Raw genomic sequence first — 18,901 nt, forward strand, 5'->3', positions numbered from 1 at the left:
TATTTTACACAGAATAGAAGTGAGGCTTATAGGTCTAAAGTTGTTCGGATTTTGTTTATCGCCTTTTTTATGAATGGGTGTTACCAGTGCACTCTTCCATGATAGTGGCAGCATACCAGACTTCAACGATATAGAAAAAATGTTGGATATGGGTAGACTAAGAGTGTGAGAACATTCTTTGAGCAACCTAGCAGAAAAACCGTCTGGACCAGGAGACGATGAGACATTCAGTGATTGTAATTTCCCTTCAACAGTCAAGGGATCAATGTCAAAACTAGTAAGAGAAGAGTCGTTGCGAGGAGAAGTCGTAGAAGGTAGTGGTGTGTCTGGTTCAGACGTGAATGCCATTGCGAAGGTGTTGGCCAAAATTTCAGCTGAAGATTTGTGGTCATCTGCAACCACACCATCAGTGTTTTTGACAAGAGGCAGAGAAGGTAAGGTATTGAAAATTCGGCGTGTGTATTTGAACAACTTCTTTTTGTCCTTCGAGGTAGCTAGATCATTCTCAAATTTGGACTTGGCTTCACGTAATCTGTTAGAAAGATTATTGGAGAACACTCTATGCCTCTGAAAGTCACAAGTCTGCCTGCTGCGAACATATCTCTGCCATAATGATTTCTTGAACTTAATCATTCCGAAAAAGTGGTTGTCAATCCAAGGTTTACTACTATTAATCCTTGTGGTTCGTATGGAAGTGTGATCTTCAACAGTTTTGGTAACATACGCGTGAAATTTATTTCATCTCGACTCAACGTCTCCAGTACCAATTACAGTATCCCAGTCTGTTTTGGAGAATATTTCGTTGATACATTCATATTGTACAATTTCGTAAGTTTTTGTTTCAGATGGCAATTTAGTTGGAAGGAAGAATTGTATTTTTGTTGACAAAACCAAATGATCTGATCTGCCTAGTGGTGGTAGGTATTCTAATTTGGAAACTAAATTAACATCATTTGTCAGGATCAGATCTGGGATTGTTGGCTCTTGATTTGATCGGTAACGAGTGGGTTGATCAACTAGCTGGTGTAAATTGGAGTTGTTCAACATATCGATGAATGGAACTGAAGGAGAATTTGCTGAGGGTGAACGAGATATTGGCCAAGTTCTTATATCGCCGAGATTGAAGTCTCCAGCGAACAAAACATGCTCATGCAGATTAGGCAAGTTGATTAGATGTTCACATAGGTCTTTGTCATATATGGATGGTCGTGGACGATATATACAGCCGACACATAAGGTGAAGCCAGGTGATTCTATTTTCAGAAAGATATTATCTATGCCAGGGGTTTTCAGTGAATGTTTTGAGATTTTAAAGGAATTTACAATAAAGTTGTGGACATATATACATACTCCTGCATATCCCGGAGTAGTTAGACTGTCGCAACGGTTTAAGGTGTAATCAGGTATATGGGCAATAATATCAGACTTTTCTGGATGTAGCCATGTTTCCGTAATCAGTATAAAAGAGGGCTTATGATATTTGACAAGAAGAAGGAGCTCATTGAACTTCGCAGTTAGAGAGGCTGTGTTGGTATATAATACTGGCCATACATTCAAAGGTGATGCTAGTTTTTTGAGGCCGAATTATCGGGTGTTATGGTGGGAACACCTATGATGTATTTTATGGTGATATTGGCTTCCCCAGCTCGGCGTCTTCTTTCAAGCTCTGCGCGAAGGTCTTGAAGTTGTTTCGTCTGTACAGGGGTTTTATCATCTGAAAGTGTGTATTTCTTGTATCTAGGATCTTCTTATTGCGAAGAATACGAGTCACCGAATTTGGGTTGCTGAACTCAATTTTTATTGGTCTTGGTTGTTCGGGTTTGGATGACCCCACACGGTAAACAGCACTTATATCGGCAGCACTTCTAGCATCAACCCTCTTCACAATCTCCTGCGCCAGTGAAACATCGAGACCGGAATCGCCATCTTCGGGAACATGGCGAATAAGGAGGTTGTATGATCTTTTGACACGCAAAACCACTTCTTCCGGACAGACAGTAGGATTCGATGGCGCCAACTGACATGCTTGCTTAAGTGTCTTAGATACTTCATCCAGTTGCGATACCCTAGACTTTACCTTAGATAAATCCCCATTGATATTATTATATGCCTCCTGCAGGGTTGAAATATCAGCTTGACAGATTTGGATTGTGCTAGTATGCTCACTTAATACGTCGCCCTGTACCTTCAATGTTTCCACACATGCCGCCAGTCGCCCAGAAAGCATTGCCTGGTTTGACTTAATAGCAGCTACATCATTAGCAATACTATCGAGAATACTCAGTTTGGCTAGAATTTGGTCGAGCTGTGATGAACTGCCAGATGAGGAGCCTGTAGACTTCGACAAAGCTACTGGAGTGTTGCCACCAGAGTTACTCCTTAAAAGCCTCACATTGTTTATGCAGGTTTGGCAGGTGAACTTTCCACTGGAATCTCCGAAGAATTTGATGTCTTGAGGGGTGAGATTAACACATGACCCATGGAAAGAACTAGAGCAGTTGGCACAGATGACCTTATCCTTAGAGGATATATTCTTCGAGCACGTAGTGCAAATGGGCATTCTTAGAATTCAATAAGTTTCAACTCAGAAATCCGAAAGTGTAGCCTTTAGTTCGCTCTATCTGCAGATAATCGGCTTTCGATTGTTTTGTGACACCGGTACAGATGTTGACAATGAGATATCGATTCTTTTTATTTTGATTCAAAAATTGGGAATTGTAGTGAATTGTTAGTGACTTTCCCAGTGACCAAATGTCGACGAAAATAGCTCGATAAAATGTAAATACCTTGTGTAAATACCTGCACAAATTTCACCAGAGAATATTCACTGTAAGGGAGATCGGCCACCGAATCCGAAGTTGAACGAAGCTCAGCGTTTTCAATGCTAAATGATGAGTTACGTCACTCGATTCGTAGCTTGTCGATTATATTAGTACTGAAAATGCTCAGCTTCGCGCAACTTCGCATTCGGTGGCCGATCCGCCTAAACCAGGAATTTTGTAGTTAACAACAGAGCTCTCAGTTTACGTGTTTCACAGTTGAGTTTTTCAAGCAAAAAAGTTGTCCCCCTCGAAACAAAAATCGACGTGTCCGAGCATTTTTTCGAAATAAATTCATTCCGCCTGTTATCTCGTCTGTTTCGTTTTAAAAAGTCCACCCTGTAAATTCAAGTTCAATGTATAAGGGTTCAACGACTAATTTTGATAAGGAGAATTCAAGTTAGAAAACAATTAATTCTTTGCCAAGCTTTCGAATTTATATTTAATTCTTCTTCAGGGCTTCTGAAACAACAAATATGTATAAATTCAAATATCACATAAGTTTTTTTGTTATTTTGTTTACTCACTGAATGTGAAGTTGTGTGTTAAAAAATTTCCATTCAAAATACCATTTCTCAAAAAATTTGTAGATGACATCGTAACGTCTGTACCGAAAGGAGAAACCCAAACAATATTTAACTGCTTCAACTCTTACTCCAATAGTTTACAATTTAACTCAGAATCAGAATTATAGGATTCCGAACATAGTGTTCCATTCTTAGACACAAAGGCACAAAGACATGAAGATGTAATAAAGTTAATATGGTACAGAAAAAAAAAACAAATTCCGACAAGAGGATACATTACTATTCCAACCATAGCATTAATATGGAAATTAATGTTATAAAACAAATGAAGCAGAGAATAAACAAAATTTGTCACGAAACATATGAAAAAGGAGGAATAAGCAGATTGTTTGAAGTGTTCAGACAGAATGGATATCCCAAAGAAATACTGAATAAATTACTGTTCTCTACCCACACAACAAGCATCCCACAACAAAGGAATGAAACAAAACGGAGGAAACCCGCTATGCTTCCTATCCAAACATAAACGGACTAACACCAAAGTTAACAAATATATTTCAACATGAAAATGTTATTTTCTCACTTGAATTCTCCTTATCAAAATTAGTCGTTGAACCCTTATACATTGAACTCATTTAAATCAGAGACTATTGAAAATCAAACGTTAATAATAATAAATTAAATAAATCATAAAATGAATAAATAATTAAATAATAAATATATGTAATATATAAAATACAACAATTATTCGATGGGCATGTCGCCATTTCAATAATAGCACATTCCACACACTTATCCACATACATATACACATATTATAATATTATTCAAATCAAGTTGTATGAGTTCATTTCCTTCAGGACCTTAATGTTTCTTGTTCGCCTTTCGATTATGGTTAAGTAGGTAGGATTTTTTAAATTAGGTATGTATTCCACAGGCAGCGCTGCTAAAGGGTGGAGGCCCGGAAAATATCTTGAACACAGGCCCGTGGTGCTATTACTACGCCGCTGTCACCTATACAAAACTTTCAAAATGATAAGGTTGAAAAAAAAATTGAAAATGTTTAATAAAATAGATCCTAATACTAGTTAGCCCAGCCATCTTTTTTTCGGTGGATCCATCTTTTATCACCGAATGAATAAAAAAGATCATGAGCGAAAATAAAATCAATCGATCAAATCAACCAGATTTATACACTGTATTGTTGTTTACCCCCGGCCGTACAGTTTTATAAACGACTATTCCACCACGGTCAATACCGCATGTCTGATATCATTGATGCAGTCTGTTAATTTTTTTCCTTATTTAGAATATAATGCCGAAGCGAATAATAAACTATATGCAAGGAGGGATGGAGTGACTTCTTACCAAGGATTATAAATTAGGGTTTATAATCTACAATTTCATCGGATTTCTACTCCAGGAGAAATATCGTTCAAAATAGGTGGTCAGAAAAATTGATGGATAGAGTAAATAGAGGAATGAATAAATATCCAAATATAATTTCATACGGAAAGCCCTAGAGCCCCAGTTCCAACGATTAGAATGAACCACCACTATTCTGTAGACGATGGAGAGCATGTTTCTCATTTTTTTCGAATGTATAAAACGGCTGATAAAGAAATGTATCAGACTTATTCAAAAAAATTTCTTTCTCTTTCTGACAGCCCTTTAGAGCTCTAACTCATTCAATCATTCTACGATAGACAGTATGTTCCTCTTTTTTGTTTTGAAAATTTCAAATGGTCGAGGAAATTTATTTCCTCATGCGCCCATTCTATAAATTTTCTTGGATGGCCATTTTAAATTATGGAACAAAAACGGGAACATGTGCTGTATCGTAAAAAAAACATCGGTTCATTTTCATCGTGGTTTTTTTGAATAAATTTTGATACATTCCTATATCCAACAATTTTCTTGGCCGGCCATTATGAACATGAGGAATATTCGCTTAATCTTACGGCCGTTTTCAATAACCTACCGAAGATAACGGATAGATCGCTATCTCCAGTGTGTCTGCCTATCTATCCTTGTAGTTATCTTTCTATGGTATGCATTTCACAATTATGGTTTGACATAGCGTATCAGTACGGTGAAAAAGTGCACAGATTAACAATACTTTGTGGCACATCATATAAGAACCAACGGAGTCAACAAACAGACGCCAACCCCATTTGCGGTTTCGGCTTACTACTGAATCCGTGCACTTTTTCGCCGTATTGATGGGGGTGAAGGCCCGAAACACTTGTCTACGGTTAATATTCCTCAAAAGGTTATGTCCGTTAAATTTCTTCTATCTATTTCAAACTGTTCCCCCACTATCCTACATTTTTTCCTTACTGTAAATAAGCCTGACAAACTCATTTTCGTGTCCAATCAGCTCGTACCCAACTGGAGGCGGACGAGACTGATGAGATAATCACAAGAACCATCTCGGACGAAACCTTCAGTTCTCTGATTCCAAGCAGAGACGAATGGCTCTGTTTCAAGGAATGATATCTACAAGGACCTTGTGGGTTTACTGATGGCTCCAGAACCAAACAGAGTTCTGGAGCCGTAGTCTACAGTCGTAGACCGCTGACTGAACTCAGTGGCAAGGCGTCGACAGCATTTCAGGCGGAAATCTTAACCATTGACTTATGCGCCAACCATTTGCTTGACATGGATTGGACCGGTAGGTCAATAAAGATCCTAACCGATGGTCAAGTTGCCATTTAATCTCTTGCAGCTGACAAATGCCATTCGGCACAGGTATTCGAATGCAACTCTCCAATTTGGGAAGTCTCAACAGACTGCAACTGATTTGGGTACTTGGACACTTGGGCTTTCGAGGCAATCAATCATCGGATGCTCTGGCCAAATAAGGTGCAACCTCAGCACTTATTGGTCTGGAATCAACTTTCCGAATTTCCAATTCCTTAAACAGTAAATGGAACATTAGCTGGATAAAGCAGAGGTTCCTGAAATACAGGAACAACCGTCGTAGACTGCGTCACTCGCACAGGGCCATTTCAGAACCTCTCAACCCATACATCAGTCGTTTGCTAGGATTTTCTAGAACTAATCTGAGATCTATAATGGCGGTCTTCACGGGACATTGTAGACTCAGAGCCCACCTAAACAAACTCAGCATCGTCGATGACTCACTCTGCAGACTCTGCTTAGAGGAGGACGAAACGATTGAGCACATACTCTGTGACAACCCGGCGGCAGATAGGGTCACTCTTGGAGTCTTTGGTTCTCCCGGGATGAACCTAGAGGAAATCAAGAAATATTCCCCCTCCGACATCATCTCCTTTTTGAGTATGATGGGACTAGAGGGAGAGGTCTACGTCTATGGGCTTCCTTGTGTGCTACAATAGACCGCTTTGGTCGCAGTGGCAGGTTCGATTGGTCCAACCAACACACCCAGCAATCCGTAATCAGTAATCCTACGTTTTATGTTTATAATTCCGGACTTGGATGTCACGCAGCTAGCTATAGCCGCCTCCGTGGTGACGTTTGCTGTTCAACTGGGATGCAGGTTCTGTAAGCCGAAACCGCAAATGTGCGGTTGTCTGTTGACTCCGTTGAAAGATTGCTTACATGTCTTTTTAGAGCTTTGTATTGATCTGCGAATTGAAATGAATATTTATAAATCGATATGGAAATTAATGGCTCTACCTTTCTAAACATAGTATTAATTCACGCCATGAGTAGAATCTGGATTTTCCATAATATCATCTGGAAAAGAAAGATATAGAGCAGGAATTACTTACCTGAGAGTCATAACTAATTCTTCTTCTGTAGAATGCATGCACACATAGCAATTTTGTTTCAGTTATGTTTGTTTTAATAGTGTAAAGCAATTCATCAAAGTCATTGACATCTTCATTTACTCAAAAATATTCCCCGTCTTTCCTAAATTCAAAAATCAAATTTGAGAATTATCCTCTTTATACCTACCCTACGATTACATTTACCCCCATTCACCTCGTTTCTTATTAATTTTTTGTACTGACAACAGACTCGCCTCGGCAGAAACTGGTATTACTGGCCGCGGTGGCGGCTTTCGCAATAGAACCGGGCCAATAGTCATCCTCTCGGAATACTGGCAGTGGTGTTCGGAACTACCCGATTCGGGTATTTCAGTTAATGAAATGAAGAGTATAGACAAGGATCAGCGCAACCATACACTTCTCAAAATACAAATACGAAACGCTTTTGAGATTAATATAGCGAAATTATGCTATGAATGGTTTCGAATGCGAATTATGAAAAAATATGAAATCAAGACGGTGATAATGAAATATAAATGACCAAATATATTCGAAAGGAGGTGTGATTTTCTAAATTAATTGGTGAGCCACTGCTTTACCCATCTCATAGGACGAGTTGAGACTTCGTATCTATGTATACTTTATTTTAGCAGTCGGTTGGCCATGAAATAATTTTCTCAAGTTTTTGTAACTAGAACGAAGTTAGGTTGGCACTCGTGAAATACCGTTAATGTCATAACGCCGTTGCCACAACTAATATCAATTTTTATTACGAAAATGCCGAAAGTGATTGAAAAAAGACACAGGGTTTCAGGAAGTGCTATTTGGAATTCAGGTCCGCTCATTCAAATACCCTGATATTCTAAAATCCACAATACGTCAGAAGGTAGCGAACATATTCAATGTAAGAGAATTTATATAATGTTCCATCTGAATCTAAACGACATATGTATATTTCAGCTGGATATTTCCACAATCAGAAAGATTGTGAATGAAGAGGATGACAAAGAATTTCCTTCTATTGGGAGACCCAAAAAAGTGGTGGCATTTGAGAATTTTATGTTTGAGTGAATTAATGCGGAAAGTTTACTACAGAATTTTCGATAAATGTCATCGGAGAATAAGTTCCCTACAATGGATTTTTCTATTTTTCATTTGACTTGTCCTATACAATGTAAATGTCTTAAGGTACTAATAAATACCTATAATTATTATTATTACATCAATGTATTAAGATGAATAGCCACAAATACGCGCAAGTTGCCCTGTTACTTGTTTATTCATGTGAAATTTTTGTTCAGAGGAGAGGTTTATCTTAACTTCCTTCGATTCCTCTTACTTATATTGATGCAAGATGATTTTTGTTGAAGAATTTAACATTCTTGTAATTACTTATCTGTTAATTCCTTCGAGAGATACCCATTCCCAACCACTGCATCATATGCATTTCATCTTCGAGTTAATATTTTTGAAATCTACACATGATGTAAGCCAAAGAAGATAACGAACATTAACTCTCCTCAAGCTGGTGCATATTATGATATTATACTGATCTCTTGTATTTTCCATTCAAATAACTGGATTTGGTATGACTTCAATCAGTTTGTATAAACTTCAATTATGTGCGTCACATATTTTCTGAAGACATTCGACATTGTGCCAAAATACGTAATAACAGAAACTTTTACGTAGAACGGGCAACATAGCGTTGATTTAAAACCCAAAAATGTTTTGACAAGCTTCATAACCCCACATTTTCGTACTATACAGAGTGAAATGTGTCAAATTTCCATGGCCAACCGACTGCTAAAATAAAAGTGAATGAAGTATAGATTCGGAAAGATAAACATTAATAAACAAAGTCACAAAAAATTGTTGATATTGAAAAATTATTTAGTATGGAATTAAGGTGATGCAAAACTTTTGAATCTATGTGTATTTATGTATACCATTCGAGTTGTACCTACTTGATAAGTCGAATCTGAAAATGAACGATATTTTAAAAGGACACACGAGTCGAATACAAGGAGCCCCACAAATTAATGAACACTAATACTGAGTCCAATATGCTGTTATTTTCCGACGTGTGATGTAGGATGCAAAACAAACTCGATGGAAATTTGTCTTTGTGGGACAATGATCTTCTGAAAAGGCCCCATCAATTGTGAACGTTCGGAGATCGTTGTGAACCCATATAGAGGCTGGGCTTTTCAAAACGAAACAGACGAGACAACCACCTTAATTGTTGAAGAAAGTAAATATATATTCTTTCGATATAGAGCATTACAATCTTTAAGAGCAAACAATAATTATAGCATGTGTATGAAATACAGTTTTAGCAGAGGTTAGCGTAACGGGGTACCATACATATTGGTGTATGATAAAGAGCTTAGAGAAAAACCTCAGTAAAAAAACCTTTCTCCCCGTGAGTGTAGTGGATTGTAATTGTTCACGAAATAAGCTGAGTTGAAGAAAGTAATTACCAATAATAACTATTGTTAGAAATGAAACTCAAGAATTCCAAACTTAATCATTTATTTTCGTAAACACAAGAAATATCGAGCGGCTTGTACATCCGAGCACGAACAGATCTTCAAATCGAATTGCCTGAGTACCACAGCTTGAAATCTCGGCTGTCGTTTATGTTTACTCAGCGCTTATACCCTTTGACCACTGAACTATACTCAAAATGGAAAGCGCACAGCAGTAGATACGAGCGAGCCGAGAGAGATAGTCAATTGAGTGTCGGGCCTTTTTGTCTGCCAGGGCCGTAGTAAGAGAGCCATGCCCCTGAACTTTTATTCCGATTTTTCCATATAGTGAATATTTTTCAATGATAACGATTTTATGACCTTTTTATTGTGTTATCAACTCCAAATTGAGTACCAGAATAATCTTTATTACTTTTTATTATTCTTCACAATAACACCATTGTTTCTTTCACAAATATTCTCTTTTTTTTATTTCGTATCTGCATCCCCTTTTCACGTCTCTTTTAGGTTATCACTATCAAATCGGTATAAATAGCAAAGGTCATGAGCATATATATATTCAAGGCTCTTTTCTCGTAAACATAAAAAAAAATGCAATTTCATGGCTGGATGGAAGGAACCAGACTATCAAAATTATTATGCCTCGCAATTATTGACATGCAATTCCATCATATCAACAAGAGATTATGCCAAAATTACGAGAGCTCAGCACACCAGCATATCAACTTATTACATAAGATAACGAATAGAAAATAGTGCCTCGAATTTTAATAAAATATTATATTTTACGAACAAAAAAACAAGGAAAACGGTATTAGTTCCTTTTCTCTGTTAGACGGTTTTGAGTGCTGTGGAGGGAATCACAAATCTGGACCCTTTTCTCATCGATTGAGGGAATTGTAACCCGAAAATGGAAATCGACAATTATAGGTAACGGAAAATTCGATGTATATTATTTTTTTATTTAAGCTTATCAAAGTCCTAACAATGAAATGAAAACTATTTAGGTGAAAATCTGGGCAGAAATCACTGATTTGAATGTTCCTAAAATAATTTATTTTTGTTTTTTCTCAAACTTAGCATAGAAATTACCTTGTGATGGCTTTCATTCCACTAATTTTCAATTCTGAGAAAAAAAAAATGATTTTGATTTTCTTGTTTAAAAGATAGTGGGAATGTTCATTTCCATATTCCCATCAGATTGTATGTACATCGCCATTCTTATATAGGATAAAAGCATCAAGAAAGATCAAGTAAATGACTTATGGAACCAATAAGAACTCAGGTATTTGTCTCAACAACATCAATAAAAAATGTTTGGTACAGCACCGTGGTCTTCGTTCCTATGATAAATTGTTGAATGATTCCCTGTTGGCACGAATACATATAATGGTATTTTGTTGGCGCTTTATGATCCTCAGGAATTGCCATCATCCACTTATCCTCTCTGATTTTTTTCAATGGGAAACTGAAATTTACAAGAAGTAACTCTTATATTTTATAAATATTAACCTAGCCTTATCACCTACGGAAAGTAACACTCCCTTCAGGACTCGATTTACACTTGCATGATTCAATACAGCACGTTTTCACCATTTTTATGAACATAATGATAATTATTTTATTCGTGACAGTAGTACGATACTGTCCAAGCCGTTTCCATAGTAATGAAATCAGGTATTGGAGGAGAGGAAATGATTGGCTAAAATTCATTTGCGAGGATAGATGATCCTCCTAAGAAACCCATCTCTCTCGGCTTGCATGTATTTATTACTGGGCGCTTTCCATTTTGATTATAGTTCAGTGCCTTTGACCAGCAGCGGCTCACCATATTCGTGTATTCGATTTCTTATACTATTTCGTTGTCTAATGTTGACAATTAACGGTTACGGTTACCATCGTAACCACAGAATGAATTAGTCAAATAATTGATGATTTCACATAGCATTGTTAGCGGAATGACTGGTACTGTACGAAATTCAAAATTAAATATTTCGAAAACGAATGCAACAAATGAAAAAAGAATTAATACGCTGAATTCAGTATAAAAAGGCATTTCAAATGAGGTATCACTCACCCTATCTTTCCTATTCAAAATTTAGGGGTTGATGTTCTAACACTAAGGGTTGAAGCGATATAGTTGTGAATTTGACTTTAAAAGTTGTCCCCCTCGAAACAGAAATCCACGTGTCCGATCATTTTTCGAAATAAATTTATTCCGCCCGTTATCTCGTCTGTTTCGTTTCAAAAAGCCCACCCTGTATTTCCCATATAACTATGAGATACAATTGAGTCTTAAAAAATTCAAAATAGACTTTATGTTGATTTCCTAGGACCATTAATTCTTCGAATATAATTTAAATAAAATCTGATATTTGTGTCAATGATTTATTCAGAAGTATGTTTCTATTTAATTAATGCAAGTTGCAACATTATTAGATAATGGTGCGACTTGAATTTATCAAAGAATATATTTTATTCATATATGAATAGATTTATACTCGATAGCCGCATGCAATAAAATGGAACTAATAATTAGGTACGTAGGTACCCTCGAAATGATTCAATTATTTTCATTGCAGCCGATCGATTTGAGCCCTGGAGATCTTCTTTATTACGGAGGTGTTGAATGGCTTAATATTTCAGACTTCTTAGGAAAAATAAAGAAAGGATTAGAACTTCACGCAATGTGCTTTGTGTTCAAGACCGCCGTTGTATTTTTATGTAAAGAGAGATTGCGTCAAAAAAAGAAACTAATGGTAAGTTCCATTATTGGAAGTATTGACTATTAATTATCATTAAGTTTTCACGCTCTGGAAAATCAAGAATATACAGAATGTACCAGAATGCATGCATAATCCTTTAACACATGGCATATGATGAATGAGAGCAAAAAAAATTGTGGAAATTAATGATTTTTATATACCTTGTTAGTCTTTTCTGCACGATTGTTGTATCTAAATAAATCAAATTCATCAGTTCTTTCCCAGTCAAATATTCTTTCTTGTACGTAGATAACATAGATATCCGAATTAATCGCTCGTGTCAGGAAAAAATTCGCAACTAGAAATTTCTTGATAAAATATGATAAATTTCGTGAAAGTTTCAACTCTCGTGGTGAAAAAAATATGTATGGCTGCCTAATTAGCAACTACTCAAAAAATAGGCTCCTTCTATACAGATTTCAAAATTGTATCACGCATCTTCATAACTTGTGTCCATACGAAGTTTTCAGTGTTGAAGCTTTCAGAGTCGAAGAAAATTATATTTGACCGAATGAAGAATAAATATTCAATACTTGCTTTTCTTGAGAACGCAAAGAATCAGCATAGTAATACAATAATGAAACTTCAGAAATTGCTTTCACTCAGCGAATCGAATTGGAAATTAATCAGATTTATAATCATTCATTCTTCTTACTTTGAAAATGTTTCGCGTAAATATTTAAAGAATATCTTCAGGATTAAAATAAATGCTCAAATTGTCTGCCCCCTTCGTTTCCTCCGAATGACGATCATCTGAAATCTTTGAAGATGCCTGCTCTACAAAGCTGCGCAAGCTTTCTGAGCAACAAGGATTATACGTCGTTTAGGCCACCCCAGTAGATGAATTCAACTGTTCAAATTCGGGGAAAGTGAAGGCCACAAAATGGGGCCACAATGACCAATCCATTGTTCTTTGTAGATGGCATCCACGTGGGCGGACGTTGACAGTGTAGTGTACAGTGCATCCCAAATTCGCTGTCCCCTAAGGGTATTTTTGCAACCGTCGGAGATATAAAATTTTTAGTGAGAAATTTATATGCAATTTGTTCATGAAAACTTCAAAGGTTCTTTCAGATTTTTTATATATGTAAAACTTTGACAGCTACATGGTCATTTTGGAATTATTGCCTTTTCGGGAAAACTGTGAATCTCGAGAACATTTTAGGATATTTTCAAGATGAAAAATATCTTCGATAGACATTTTTACGTAAAATTTATTGGCGTCAACTCAAAATTTTTGTAAGATACCATTTTCGAGTTATAACTCTAACTTATGATTTTTTTAAGGGGACAGTTCATATTTTATTCCACCATTAAATTCCATCTCATTTTTCTGAATGAAAACGAAAATAATACTTATGCCCGTTTTCACCAACGATCCCTAAATTTTAAGGAATACCTAAGCCCATTTATGTGACTCTTAGCTTCAATTTCGTTTTCACCAACGTTTAGGGAACTCTTAAGTACTAGGGGACACCCAAAATTATAAATGCCCGAAAGTCGATTCCCTATCGAATCCCTAGTAAAGTGACAGGGGATTTTGACATGTCTACGATACGCAAAAAGAATTTTTTTGAGAAAGGGATAAATGTAAGTCGTGAATTTGTGGAAATGATCGGTCTTCGAAATCCCAAACATCAAATTTTGAGGGGCTGGTTTGAGATTTGTGTATTTATTTGGAGACACGGTTATTTGGGAAGTGATTGAACTGAAAACCCCTTCACAATGATTACTTCTAATCACCAATTTCTAGCAAATGAACAATAATATTTGAGAGCTTTCAAGAGTAGAAATCGCTCGAATACCAATAAAGCAGAGCTTGTTCTTAGGAATGAATAGAAGCAGTTGTGTTGAAATTGTGTGAACAATTTTGAACATATACAATGGAAGTTTATGAAAAAATGCAGTCATGTTGGAGTTTGGCGATTCTTTCTATCTCGAGGGGGATGTTCGGTGACACCATATAGAATGATTTGTATGACTATCAACGAAAAGGGAATATTGGATTTATGTTTCTGGCTTCATGAGTATTAATAAAAAAAAACTAGTACGGAACTATTTTATTTAGATGAATATTTCTTCCTATAGAAAGTGAGTTGAGTGAATTATTATCAAAAGGAAAGGAAATTGAATATTTGGGAAAAAATATTGAACAATTTATAGAAATCAGAATTTTTTATTGATTTGCATGAAAAGAGTACTGAAAGTTGGGTAATCGACATTAACACTTCACATAAAAACACTTAAACTGTTATTGAAATATGCTTCAAGAGTGTTTCTCAATATAGCATTCAATCCAAAAAAAAATATACCACTCTGTTCTATTCTCATCTTTCAATCTATACATTATTTAAAAACATTAGCACATTTTGGAATACACTCTTCTTCTCATGAATCTTTCCATTTGGAATATTTCATATAGGTAACTCCCGAGGTAACCCCTTTTTGATCTATCTTTATTGTCAAGATTCTGCCAAGAATTTGGTGTGTACTGAACTTTATTATGAAATGGATTTGAAACATTTTTCGAAGATATCCACTTCCACTTTCTGTTTTTAGATAGATCAAATAATCCAGTCTTATGTAGGAGTGTATGTGTAGAGCGGAGTACTATGTATTCTATAAAAGCTCACTTGTATTTTCTCTCTTCATGATAACTCGGATCTAAAAGCTAGATACTTGCGTAATTTCTTTAAAAAAAAATATTTTTAACGTCAAACTACCACAACAGGTCAATGTCACGAGCACAGATCCTTATATTTTTGAAATCTGATACGAAATACATTTCTTTTTAATTTATTACGGGGAAACAATGAATATAGGGCACAGGACATTGAAATATTTCAGGCGAATATAAACGGAAATCTGTTTGCAAGACATAAAAAATTGTGCGATTCGGTGAACCATTACATCTATACCCTCGTAGCCAAATTTCGTAGCTACGAGCTCCTTTCCATTCCCTAGATAAGTATTCCTTAACAAAGTGTACCTTTGTACGGTGAAAACGAATTTATATTAAAGGTAGAGTTAGGTACTCCCTAAAGCTAAGGAATACTTAGATTGGGGCATGTTTAGGGATCGTTGGTGAAAACGGGCATTAGTATCTGAAACTAATTTCACTAATCAAAATTCGGAATGCGCGTTTCGGAGGCTGTATATTATATAATAATAATAACAATAATAATACCCCTTCATAGGGGTGCTCTTTCTGCTCCCATTTCTCTACCCCTCACCCAAATCGAGAAAGGGGAGCACAAACCTATGGAAATGGTGATAACGAGAAACCTCGGAAACAAGTCGCTGCCTGGGGATCGTCAGGGCATGTCTGGAGCCGGCGCTGAATATGACAGCATGCGGGATGTCGGTGGCAGGATGTTGAGGAAGCGTGCTCCCGCTGCAAAAGAAACTACAGCTCCAAAGTACCAACTGCAACCAACGAGTCCAATTCAATTGCAGACTTGAACCGCTGAAGGTGCTGCGCAGGATATTTAGCCAGTGCTCACCCAAGTGGGGTCCAGTGCTCACACAAGCGGGGTTAGTTAGAAAGCGCATGAAGTGGACAACGTGCATGTATGAAACTATTGTGCGCATATATAACTCCATCACGGGACTAGGGCAGAACAGGAACAACTATAGGAAAAGGCTCCATGAGGAATTCTGCAACGCCTACCCAAATCTGTCACTGAAAATGGGTGGCAGACCAGTACCGTGTAATTTTGAGAAATGAACTAATACCAATGGACCGAATCGATGCAATTAAAGAAGATCTGCAGCGTCCGCTAGAAATAGAGAATAACACCAACATCTCAGATGAAATTCACATGCCTGGGCAAGAACAACTAGAAGAAATTGACGCTGAAAGTTTATCTTGCAACGCAAGTGAGCCTGAATACCAGGACGATAGGGAAGAGCTCTACCGACAAGTTGACTCTGACATGAGTATTTACTTTGCGGAACTTGAGGAACAGATCCTCTTCATCGAATAGCACCTCCCCGACTCAATACATCCAAGAAACTGTCACTCATAATCGACATCTTGAATAAGGACATTTCATCTGAGTACCTACAGAACGGAAGTTCATTGGAATATCTGCATTTCGTTTTTTACTGTGCCGCGCTAACAATATCGAAAACCATAGGAGCAAAAATTCGCCGAACGAACAACGATGGTCCAAAATTGCAGAAATTACACTCGTCTTCAACATAAAACAGAAAGGCTACGAAGAGACATTGGACGACGGAGTACTTGAATGGGAATCGCGGAAGAAAGGTTGTGAAAGGTGCCAAAGAAATCATGGATAAAAACAGGACACCCACAGAACGAGACACTCTGAAGCAAATGTTCAGACTGTATGCAGAACGCCTGAGGAGATATAAGAGCAATTATAGCCGGAAAAGAGACAATATTTCATTCGAAAAGTCGGAAGAAACTTTCTACCGGTCATTCACATCGTCTGATAGAGAAAATGGCAAGTTGTCACTACCCACACAGCATGGAATATTGCAGTGAAAAATTTCAAAATATTCTCAAGAATGATTTCATTGGAATATTTATGAAAGGTTCCGAGAATATTTACGGCAAGAAAGTTTTCGCAAGATTGGCAGAATAATCCCATGATATGTAATAAATGTTTCATGAAATATTCTACGAAATTTTTATGACAGATTTTGCAATGTTTCAGGAAAATAAATATCCATAGGAATCAGAATATTTGTGAGAAATATTTCTCAAATTTTTCAAAAAATATTTGCAGGAATATGAACTAAATATTTCTAATTCGTCTACATAATACATTGAAAAAAACCTTAAACTAATATTTCAGTGGAAGATTTTCGATGAAAAGCTGAAAGTGTAAAAATTATATCAATTTTCATTCCGAAATCTTACTGAATGCTCTTTGGAAGATTGGCTGGCAAATAATTTTTATGAAGATTGCTAATATGTATGAAATATTTTATTTGTCTTCCAAAGTACCCATAATGCAACTGAACATTTCATTAACGTTTCAAGTAATGCTACAATAAATATTTCAGAAATCGCTCCAGAATATTTCTTCGCAATATTTCTGAAAGATGAAGTGGAAGCCCAAATAAATTGTTAATATTTCATGAAATATTTCAGGAAATATTTTTAGATATAAGATATTGGTATTTTAATTTCACCTAAACGTTTTCATACAAGAATTCATATATTTAAATAAATATATAAGAAATACTGCAGGAATATTTCAACACATCTCCGGATTTTTGTGCGGAATATTTTGGGTTATATCCGTGAAATATTCTACTGACTTTTTATTTAATGTTTTGTCGTTAGCATTCCTCTTGTCTTAAGTTACTGTCTTTTTAATGTGTGAAGAAAAAATTGTTTATATGCTATTATTCTTTTCGCACTGGGTAGTCATTATAGTACTTCGAAAGAGCAAATAACATCAACAAAATATCTATCTGTATGAATATATTTGACGGTATAGTCTATACCTTGTTTCTTCAACAATTTATAATTTCGTCTATAGATATTCTATTGAAACTATATTGTATAGAGTAGCATTAATTTATATTTCATTTTATCCCTTGAATTACTTCGGAGATACTCAATTACATTCACCTACTTCAAATTTTCGTCGTATCCTAGTGTACTTTCAAATAACGCGCTCTTCTCTCGACTAGACTAGTGTGCGTCGACACGGCATTCCCAATCCTCCCCGATAGAATCAGCAGCGATGCCATGTTAGAGAAATTTTCCTAAGATTTATTTTCCGATGTCCAGAAATCTGTTCTATTTCATATATTACACTATCTTCAATTACTCTAAGCCACGGTTTTACATTCAACAGTTAAGGTTCAAACCGAGTTCAAAGTTGAATCCATTGTAATTTTGGACAGTTCAGTTCTATTTTGTCATTGTCAGGCAGTCAGTTGAATTGGGTTCAACGTTGGATTCAGCTTTTATCTGTAACTGTATAACCGGCATTCAATCATTATAAGTAATAAATAATTTGTGAAGTAGATGAATTATTTTTAATCATATTGTCTTTAGGAACTGACTTCATTTATTTCATTCCTTGGATACAAATGAACTTAACAAGCACTTTCAGAAGTCGATATTCTCTATCCGTTCTTCTCAAGGCTTGATAAAAATAAAAATCCAGAATCTAGGTAATTCAACATAGTAAAGATTAACTGTACTCTGGATACCGTATACTGGGGAATAAAATTTCTGGACCCGGCAACGCTGATCACTAGTCACTCTAGCCAGCTGCTCAGTGCAGAAACGAGAAACGACAGTACGTGAGATTTGGGATTTGGGTTTCATTCGAAGAAGCGCAAGCCGAACAAGGAAGCATTCATTGGTGCCATTTTGATTTTGTCGTTTGTGTTGAATATCATTTAAGCAATTCTTATGAACGCACCCCATCTGACATAACTCTGTGTTCAGACAAATGATGTAAGTCAGTCTATGTCAATCATGAATGGCGCGGCGTCTTTCAGTGTGTGCTATATTCATGTGTTGTATGAGTTTTATCTGAGATATTACAA

The 18,901-nt window shown here is 36.3% G+C and overlaps 1 protein-coding gene across 1 annotated transcript in view; it reads left to right on the forward strand.

The window, feature by feature from the left end:
• The window catches only part of LOC123311362, a 1,278,848-nt gene that overhangs the window by 985,916 nt on the left and 274,031 nt on the right, over nt 1-18,901 (forward strand). Inside the window, exon 27 of the mRNA XM_044895271.1 lies at nt 12,179-12,355. Within this exon, the coding sequence (XP_044751206.1) occupies nt 12,179-12,355 (177 nt within the window). The remainder of the gene's footprint in view (nt 1-12,178; nt 12,356-18,901) is intronic.

Source organism: Coccinella septempunctata, chromosome 4, assembly GCF_907165205.1.
Source record: "Coccinella septempunctata chromosome 4, icCocSept1.1, whole genome shotgun sequence".
NCBI classification, from domain to species: Eukaryota; Metazoa; Arthropoda; class Insecta; order Coleoptera; family Coccinellidae; genus Coccinella; species Coccinella septempunctata.